This window comes from Paramormyrops kingsleyae, chromosome 8, assembly GCF_048594095.1.
Source record: "Paramormyrops kingsleyae isolate MSU_618 chromosome 8, PKINGS_0.4, whole genome shotgun sequence".
NCBI lineage: Eukaryota > Metazoa > Chordata > Actinopteri > Osteoglossiformes > Mormyridae > Paramormyrops > Paramormyrops kingsleyae.
The window spans coordinates 26,544,124-26,553,200 of record NC_132804.1 but is presented as its reverse complement, the minus strand read 5'-3'; the positions used below and the strand labels follow the sequence as shown (position 1 = coordinate 26,553,200).

Here is a 9,077-nt window from a genome sequence, read left to right as displayed (position 1 = left end):
AGCCTACTACTCAGTTTTTTCATTTCATCTAATAACTTTCGTTCCGGTATTTCGTGCTTACTTTACGTTTTGTCATGGGTTTGTAAATATATAAAATATATAATTTAGCAGCATACAACAACAACGCCGTGGTCTCATAGGGTATCTTTGCATACAGTCAGTGATTCGATGCTTTTCGAAGGTGGTGTCCGCGTTTTCCTTCACACTATAGGCTCCCGGAAAACAGCGCGCCGTGTGCAGAGGTGGCTTCGGCGGCGGAGGAGGGGAGGGGAAGGGGGATACCAAAGGTTCGTGTGCAAACCGCGTGTGGCGCAGCGAAGAGAGGAGGAACCGAAAACAAACAGCAGCGAGTCACGTAGCTAAGGTGAGTGCCATAAAGGACGAAAATAGGAGCGTATCGCACGGTTAGCGAGGCCCGCGGTCATTTGCACGTGTACTGGGGACCTTCCGACTTACTGATCTGCTAAATAAAATAGCATCCAACGCGACGGACTCTGGTGAATTTCGCTGGAAAGGTAAACAAGTCATTTTTTCTGACGGCGCACTTTGGCCTACTGCGTCAGTATCCGCGCGGGAAAGTCTCTCGGTTTAATTAATTGCACACGCAATTAAAAAGAGGGTCTCGAAGAGAAACGCTCCGGAACGCCGCCGGTGTTTTCGTCAAGTCGCGTTTTCTTAAAAAAACGAGTCTCGCTGCCAGGGGGAATAAGGGGTACGCGCGCCGTCGCGGGCTCGGGAGTCGCCGGGGCCTCCGAAAGGGGTTGAGAGCTGCAAGTGCCGAGGCCGCAGGCGTGGGTGGGCGGCGCGGCGCAGCGAACGTTCCAATAGAACTGCAGGAGCGCAGCGCGCGGCAGCTAGATCCGGTCAGTCGGCGGTGGGAGCCGATTGGGGAGGAAGGGAGGCTGGCTGATGCCGCGTGCGGTTGAACCCTAAATATAACACCGAACAGAATCCGACCGTGGATCTCCGGATGGAATGAGGTGTCACGGCCGGCTGCGGTGCGGCTCGGCACGGGAGGGTGGGGGGCGTCGAGGACAAAGAGCGCGCCGTCTTAACGGTGACATTTACGGATACGGTCACCGGATCGCAGCGGGGCCCGGTGAGCCAGTCCGGGTGAACGGGGTGCGTCGTTTGTTTTGTTTCTGCTTGACGACGAGGTCGCTTCGTGTCTGATGTTGGCCTAGTGCTGGATATAGAGTAATCTGTTAGACACACATCTTTAGTTAGCCTTTAGGTCTTTTCCTTCGGACTGGGTAGTACGAGTTAAGCAGAGGGGAAATTTTGGGACCTGTATTAATCATTGATTGTTTGCTGTGTTTCGCATGACAGTTCTTGCTAATAGCTTTAGCTAAAAGTAACATTTTTAGGCAAATCGTGTTGTCCCGTTAATTTCATCGCACCTTTCGCTTGTCAGTTTGTTTACGTTTGTTTTTTGCCGGAATTGTTAAACATGCGCGAGATCTGACGCGGCATCCAGCCATTTTTACGATAACAACAGTGAGTAGTATGTAATAGTACCCACGTCAGCCAGAAGATGCGTAACCGATATGCTGAATGTACAAACTTGGTGTAGTATGTAGCCGTTATCACATGATACTGCTGATGTGGTAGCTGCTTGTAGATACTATTGTGTAATAGGACTACTACCGTTATGCAAAAGTGAAATGTAATAAACGTTGTTAACCGTAACTTTTCCAGCTTAGTTTTACAGTTTATCCGTAATGTAGATAACTCCAGTCTGCCTTCCTGCACAGAATTGCCTGACTGGAACCAATGTGTTGCAAAAGCTCCTCTTTAAATGCCTTTAATTCCCCCAAAAGTATTGAATTAATTTAGCAAATTGAGAAAACCTGCCGATGCTACTTAGTGCCAGTTGCGTATTTTAATAATAATGCAGACCCCTTGTGTATCCAAAAAGCTTGTGTTTGGTGACTTTGAGTCTGTTATACAGGGCATATTACCGCCATCCTGGGATGACACGTATGCCGTCTCTCTGACCTTTTCCAGCACCAGCTCAGATTAGTGGAAGATGAGTAGCAACGAGTGCTTTGGTTGTGGCCGTTCTGGTCACTGGATCAAGAACTGCCCCAACGCAGGACGTGGACGTGGGAAGGGCCGCGGGAGAGGGAAAGGTGAGAGGTCACAGCCACCGGTGTTGCTCCCAGAGGTCGGAGAAACCCGGAACATTCTCTGTACACTCTATAACATGCATCACTCTTCATTGGCCTCACATTAGTAACATTTACTCCCTGTACCCCCCTCCCCCCCTTTTTTTTCTCCCCAGACCTCTTCTGCTATCGCTGTGGAGAACCAGGCCATGTCGCCAGGGACTGTGAGCGGACTGAGGATGGTGAGGAGGCTTACAGTTTTTCTCTGTGTCTGGAAGTTACACATGTGGTTACATTTTACGCAGAATAAGCAGTAACAGCCAGAGGTCTCTGTGATCGATTGAGATGGCTTTTCTTTGGGACTGTTCCCAGGATTCCCTTCATGAAAGTATCATGAGTGTAAGGCCTGTAATCATTTGTGACTGTAATGAATAAAACAGTGATTTATTACTATGCTGTTCTTCTCCGCATACGTCATAGGTTTCAGTTAACACTTTGAGGGAAACTGTAATAGTAGATTTCTGTTATTGCTGTTCTGCAGCATTTGGAATAAACAGTCATGCACTTTACTGAAACTTTACAGAGACTGAATTCTATGCAGTTTTTATCCAATAATTATTGGGATGCTGATGGCAAAGTTTTTAGGTCTTGTATTTTTCATCTAATGGTGACATTCCACTTTCAGAATTTGCAAAAGTGTATTTCTATAACTATTAAGTTTATTGGTGAGATTTTTATCTGCGACTGGATTTTTCTGTCCTGTTGGTATTTAATATTCTCTGCACATACACAGCAGCAAGATTATAAAAAATATCCCGAAAAATATACAAATAATAATAATAATTAAACCAAAAAAATTAACTCTATACTCAGTAGAGAGATCTTAATTTTGTGACCTCCAAAGACATTTCAGCACATCTGAAAGGAATAAGATGCGCTTGATTGTATTGACTGGCAAACAAATGTCCTGCAACATGTATAAAGCTATGCGTTGGCGAAGGACAGAGGTGGAGAGAGAAAAGCTATTCTGTTTAAGCATTATTATTATTTATTCATTTGACAGACGCTCTTACGCAGAGCGACTGAAAGGGCCAGCATGGAGTTTTATCTTAGGTACGTAAGTGCCGTCATAGTGTCATAAACTGAGTGTATCGAAGAGGAATACAAATTGTACTGGATAAAGGTTTTTGCTTTTGTTAATGTGTATAAATGGTTACATGTGATTTGAAGAACCTACTTGAATTTGACAGGTTTCTTAAAGGGACGTGTATTCTGCCGTCTTCTCAAGATGGTGTGTTGACCCGTCACTCCTTACCTCTCCCAGCATGCTACAACTGCGGACGGGGCGGCCACATCTCCCGTGACTGCAAGGAGCCCAAGAAGGAGCGTGAGCAGTGCTGCTACAACTGCGGCAAGGCGGGTCACATGGCGCGCGACTGCGATCACGCCAACGAGCAGAAGTGCTACTCCTGCGGCGGGTTCGGCCACATCCAGAAAGGCTGCGAAAAAGTCAAGTGCTATAGGTAATGGACTGGCCCCTTAAGGACGGCCCTTTAAGGTTACCAGAGCGGGCACGCTGGGCACGTGTGGCACACGCTATGTGTCAGCGGATCCTACCACAAAACCTGAAGTATTTTTACCCGGCTGTCAACGTTTTATTGAACAAGGCGTATCTTAAGTTACGCCTGATGGGGACTGACTTGAGCACTTTTTCCCCTAATATTTATAAGCTGTTCTTAATATCTGGACATGACCTCATTGTAGTTAAATAAGTGTTTGGGTAAATTTGGCCTAGAGGTTCATTTTCAGCAGCTGCACTGTGTCCAAAGATAAGGAGGCTCTGGGGGTGTTTCTGGGATTTCACTGTCAGCGTTGCCATTTTCAGTCTGAAAAAATGTGGGGGGAATTTTTTCAAGGGGCTTAAACATAAAATAGGGTGTAAAATTGCCTGTGGGTGACTTTCAGTGCTGTTGTAGGGTTTAGTATTCCCTCCACATCCATTCATTCCCACTTTAGATGACCCGCCCCCAACACGATTGCCCAGCATATTGAACATAGTTGGAGTGTTTTGTGAACTGGCTGTATAAGCTGGCCGTGTCTCCCTTTGCACTGCTCTTCTCTTTCCAGACTAGTTCCTTGGCTGCCATTGAAAAGAAACTCGTAGCTGGGTCTCTCTTCCTCGCAGAAATGGAGTGATTTTCTCATTCCATCCCCCCCCCCCCCAGGTGCGGCGAGATCGGCCATGTCGCCGTACAGTGCAGCAAGGCGAGCGAAGTGAACTGCTACAACTGCGGCAAGTCTGGTCACTTGGCAAAGGAATGCACCATCGAGGCCACAGCTTAAGGCGTTTCCCGCGTCGCCCCTCCTTTTTCTGATTGATGGTTGTATTATTTCTCTGAATCCTCTTCACTGGCCAACGGTTGGCTGATAGAGGCTAGTCCCTGGCCAGTGAGCTCTTGACATGTAAAAGGAGGAAAGGGGTGGAGAAAAAAATCCACTTTCTGCATTTAATACAAAAAAATGTTTATGTTTAGTTTGGTAGAGGTGTTATGTATAATGCTTTGTTAAAGAACCCCCTTTCCTTGCCACTGGTGAACAGGGATGAATGAACAGGATGAAGAAACGTGCGGGTAGGGCCCCCCCCCCCCCCCCCACTCCAGGCTTGGGGAAGCAAACCTCGGATGAGATGGGGGGGGGGGGGTGGAGAGAATAACAAAATCATGGAAGTCTGATGCTTCTGTAAGCGGTTAAATTTTTTTTTTTCATCAAACAGAAACAAAAGTAACGGAGTTGGCCAGAGAATGTGAGACGGAAGGAGAAGTTATAAAAATGTATGATGCAGGCATCCGTCTCTGCCTGCAGGCCGTATGCATCCGTGTGGAAGTTAACAGAAAAGTCACCGTGATGATGATGATAAAAAAAAACAATTCGATTCCAGGAGGTTTCCGAAAACATAATCAAGGGGGAAGAAGAAAAAACGCAAAAAGAAAGAATGAGATTTCTTTTGTAAAGACTCAAGCAGCTTGTTTTCTTCCGCGCAGGCGTAGCTCGCCTGAAATGCAGGTTTCGGCCGTAAAATTTTTTCCCCCAGAGTAGTTTAAGTCGCTTCACCCAATGAGGAAACAAAAAATAAGCTCCAAGAACAGTAGAGAGACGCCGAAAAAGCAGAATTTGAAGTTATTTGAGAAAGGAGAATGTTTTCACAGAAATCAAAAATGTTATTTTTGTACAATATATCACTTAGACTACTGTAAAAAAATATCATTTGCTTGTACTCAGTTTTTAAGTCGGATGGTAAATGCAACTAAAGTCCTAGAACATAGAAATGTAATTTTAAGCTATCAATAAAGCTGGAGGAGGAAGGGGAGTGAGACTGAAGTTGTCTTTCCTGAGTGGCTTTCATTGCTTTCTTTTTGTCCTGTCTCTAATGTTGGATGTCTGAAGGTGTATCATCAATTTTTTTTGCACTGTCACCAGGCAACAACGGGATTGACCGATGCAGGCCTTTGCTGGGTGAATTAGTGGGTATCGTACCCGTCACCCTATGTCCATGTTCTTGCAGGCTGGTGGGAATAACTCCTGCGTCTGGTCCGGCTTCAACCCTTTTAAAGCTGTAGTAAAAAAAAAACAACTGTGAGATGGTTATTTCAGTCCATCCATCCATCTATCATGCATAAACGGGTGAGGATTTCAGTGGCAGCAAGCCTAGCGGGTCATGCTTGACCTCTGTTACCAAGGTCACTGATGGCTCCACCTCTCTTAGGGATACCCTGGCATTTCCAAGCCAGCTTGCAGATACTATCTTTTGGGTGTTTGTGGTAAGATGCCTCATATAAATGATTAATGGGAAATGGCTATGTGGCTTTTTTTTTTCCCTTTTTAAATTTTCTTTTTCGAAATTTGAAACTTTGAAAGGATGCCTGACCAGGCCTACCCCCTGCACTCAGCTGTGGGGTGTCATTTCAGGGCTATTCCTTTCTGGTGACACTCGTCATATAAATAACCTGTGTATTAAACTGACTTACTTTAAATGCCTCTAATATCCTATGAGTCATTCTGGAGGAGCCAGAAGTTCTTGGAAAAAATAGATCAGTGGAAGCTACCTCGAAGCGGCTATGTTTGTTTTTTCCTCAGCTTTTTATTGGTAGTAGTCATTTTGCAGGTTTGTAAATGTATAATCCATATATCAGAAGAAGTACTTTTAATAAAATTTTAATGCTATCATTACAAATTGTGTTATGAATGTCATGTAACTAACTGGCATAATCGCTCAGTGGGTAACACTTGTTTAACACCCCTAGGGTGGGGTGTGTGTGTGTGTGTGCGGAGAGTTTGCATGATCTCTCCATGCTGGGGGATTTTCCTTCTGTGATACAAAGATGTGCAGTCAGGTTAATTGGTGTCTCTCACATTGGGTGAGGTGTATAATTGTGTGTGTGTGTCTGCCCTGAGATGGACTGGTATCCTATCCAGGATTATTTTAGAATTTGGTGATCAGTGGTCATTGTTGACACACCGCAGCACACAGTGCACAACAACAAAATGTGTCCTCTGCATTTAACCCATATGTGACATCGTGACATAGCAGGGGGCAGCTAATTCAGCGCTCGGGGAGCAGTGCTTGGGGGCGGCACCTTGCTCAGGGTACCTCAGTCCAGTGTTTTCCACTACTTCGTGCTACCTGGGATTGGCCTCAGGCCCCCTGGGGACTCTGACCATGATTAGCAATTGGAAGATGGATTGATGTCACATGGCCATTTTCCAGAATGGGCCTAGTGCCCAAAATGTCCCTTGTACAATATCACACCGTGAATCCAAGAGTGCAAAACGTAAGGTGATATACTTAGGTCTAATGGCTGATACTTAGTTTTCAAGATATTCTAGTTTAATTCAGTCAAGGTATTAATTTCAGTTTTAAATAATTTAAAGGGATGCCCAACTGTTACGCAGCACATTGGACATTTTCAGCCTTTTATTCATGTTCCCATGTGCAATTTGACTAACTGGTGTGCATGTGGGGCAGAAGAGGTGGGAGGAAACGTCTCCATCCATAGAAAGTAAAGTTAGCGACGTGAAAAGGAATCCTTCATGGCAGTTATCTAAGTGTATCTGCGCTTGCTTCAAAACTTACAACAAAAGTCCATTTCTCAAGGGAAAGGCTTGGAGCCGGAAACAAGAAACAAAGTTGAAAGATAGGTGGCTGGTGAGGGAGAAACGTGAGGGCAGGATTACCCAACACCACTGAACCTGTCTGCTGTAACTGAAGCCGTGATCACCTGGTCATCAACAAAGGTAGAGTGCTCTTAAACTGAGGCAGGCAGTTACCAGGGGCTGGACAGAGAGAAGCCCAAGTATTGGATATGCTCTCTGACTCCGGTATGGAGCTTCCTTCAGGTAAGATAGCGGCTTTTTCAGGGCTGAAGGATTGATGCTTGATCAAAATAAAAGATGCATGTAGTTGCATCTTCTGTACGATTGTGCAGGAAAATGAAGGTCTAAATGTACATTCCAGGGAAGGAGCAATTTGTGCAATGGTCTATGAATACTTGAGTGTTTCCAAATCAGAAAAAAATTATTCTCAATAAATATGCAGGTATCCTACAGGTGGACTTTGTTAGTTACAAGTTACTTTTGATATGTAGATTCCACACAGATGATTTCTGCCAAGACTCTGGTGATGTTTGAAGATGCTGAACAGCACACAGAGCAAGAGGGGGGGCGGGGCATATCAGAGAAAGGTGGAGGGGAGATGGAGGGTAAGTACAGCATCGGCTCAATGAGCCCATCTTCAGCAGAGGAATCTCTACTGAGAGCGGCGAGATCAGGAGCTGAAGCCATGGAGTCGGCTCTCCGGGGGGGCCTGGAGTCACCACTGCAGGATGAGAGCCTCAACAGCACAGCTCACCACACATCCCCTCTGGAATCCATCAGCGAACTGGATGAAAATGATGAGCACGCAAATGGAGGGTCTGAGCTCAAAAGGGGACCAGCAGATGGGGCGCTGAAAGTCAAGGGGCAGACCACGGAGACACAGCCCCCACTGTCTCCTGGGAGGAAGAGGATTGAGGTAGCGGAAATTTCAGGTCACACGGGAACTCAGTCAGGTGCCAGCTTGGTGCAGACCTTAATGTCCGAGGGCACCTATGATGATTTGTTGCAACTAAATGGCTCAAAGGCAGATCATTCGGAGTGCCCACGCAGTGCTTCAGCTAACAGATTTTTCAAAACAGAATTTGACAAAATGCAAGTGGAGGAAACTTGGGTGGGTGAGAACTCCTGCTCTCCAAGTGAGTGTGGAATTGACAAGGAAAAAGAACGACAGAAGCTTGTGAAAATCTGTCCAGTAGATTGTGATGGAAATATTAAAGGTGCTAAGCAGGATACACGATTGCCAGTCACATTGCTAAAGGAGCTACGCGACGTCCAGATGCAGCAAGAATCTCACCAGGCAGAGATTAAACACCTGAGCTCCAAACTGACGGACTCAACAGAGAGGATAAGAGAGCTGGAGTATGAGCTGAACTCAGAGAGGAAGAGGAATGAGAGCCATGCCTATAAAATCCAAGAACTTGAGAAGATGTCCAATGATTCTCTCATTGAAGTACTGACAGAATGCAAATCTAAGGTGGAGCAGTTTGAAGAGCTCAAGCACTCTTCAGTGGACCTTAAAATTCAGGTGAGTAACTCGTCTTTTATCTCAGCTCTGAAGATCCATGAGATCAATTTACCTCTCCCTAGAAAGACTGGAATTCGTTTGCTTATAGGTCTGGGTTTTCAGATGTTAGTCACGTTTTTTTGCACGTTGCAGAGTATAAAAGGAAGCATAAAATTCGAGCGAGTGTGCATGTCCATCTCAGCTACAGGCTGCCCAGGGCACAGTGGCCTTCCTGCAGCGGCGGATGGTCTCACTGGAGGAGGAACGCAGCCAGAGGCAACACGAAGTGCTCCAGCTGAGTCGAGAGCTGGAGG

General features: G+C 45.8%; 1 protein-coding gene across 5 annotated transcripts; it reads left to right on the top strand.

The window, feature by feature from the left end:
* Window positions 1-229: 229 nt before the first annotated feature.
* cnbpb (CCHC-type zinc finger, nucleic acid binding protein b) lies at window positions 230-5,486 on the top strand. 5 transcript variants are annotated; one of them, XM_023799569.2, is made up of 5 exons: window positions 230-364; window positions 2,008-2,132; window positions 2,285-2,350; window positions 3,433-3,631; window positions 4,334-5,486. In XM_023799569.2, exons 2-5 carry the CDS (start codon window positions 2,030-2,032, stop codon window positions 4,449-4,451), a joined length of 486 nt encoding a protein of 161 aa, XP_023655337.1. In that variant the 5' UTR covers window positions 230-364; window positions 2,008-2,029; the 3' UTR covers window positions 4,452-5,486. The 5 variants fall into 5 exon arrangements, with proteins under 5 accessions (XP_023655337.1, XP_023655338.1, XP_023655339.1 ...); XM_023799570.2 differs by lacking the exon at window positions 230-364 and adding an exon at window positions 371-515; XM_023799571.2 differs by lacking the exon at window positions 230-364 and adding an exon at window positions 902-1,099.
* Window positions 5,487-9,077: the final 3,591 nt, after the last annotated feature.

Bases quoted from the DNA above. Each gene is read 5' to 3' on its own strand.
- cnbpb (XM_023799569.2), top strand. From the start codon at position 2,030: ATGAGTAGCAACGAGTGCTTTGGTTGTGGCCGTTCTGGTCACTGGATC. The intron at 2,133-2,284 runs GTGAGAGGTCAC...TTTTCTCCCCAG, and splicing joins GGGCCGCGGGAGAGGGAAAG to ACCTCTTCTGCTATCGCTGT. The intron at 2,351-3,432 runs GTGAGGAGGCTT...TACCTCTCCCAG, and splicing joins CTGTGAGCGGACTGAGGATG to CATGCTACAACTGCGGACGG.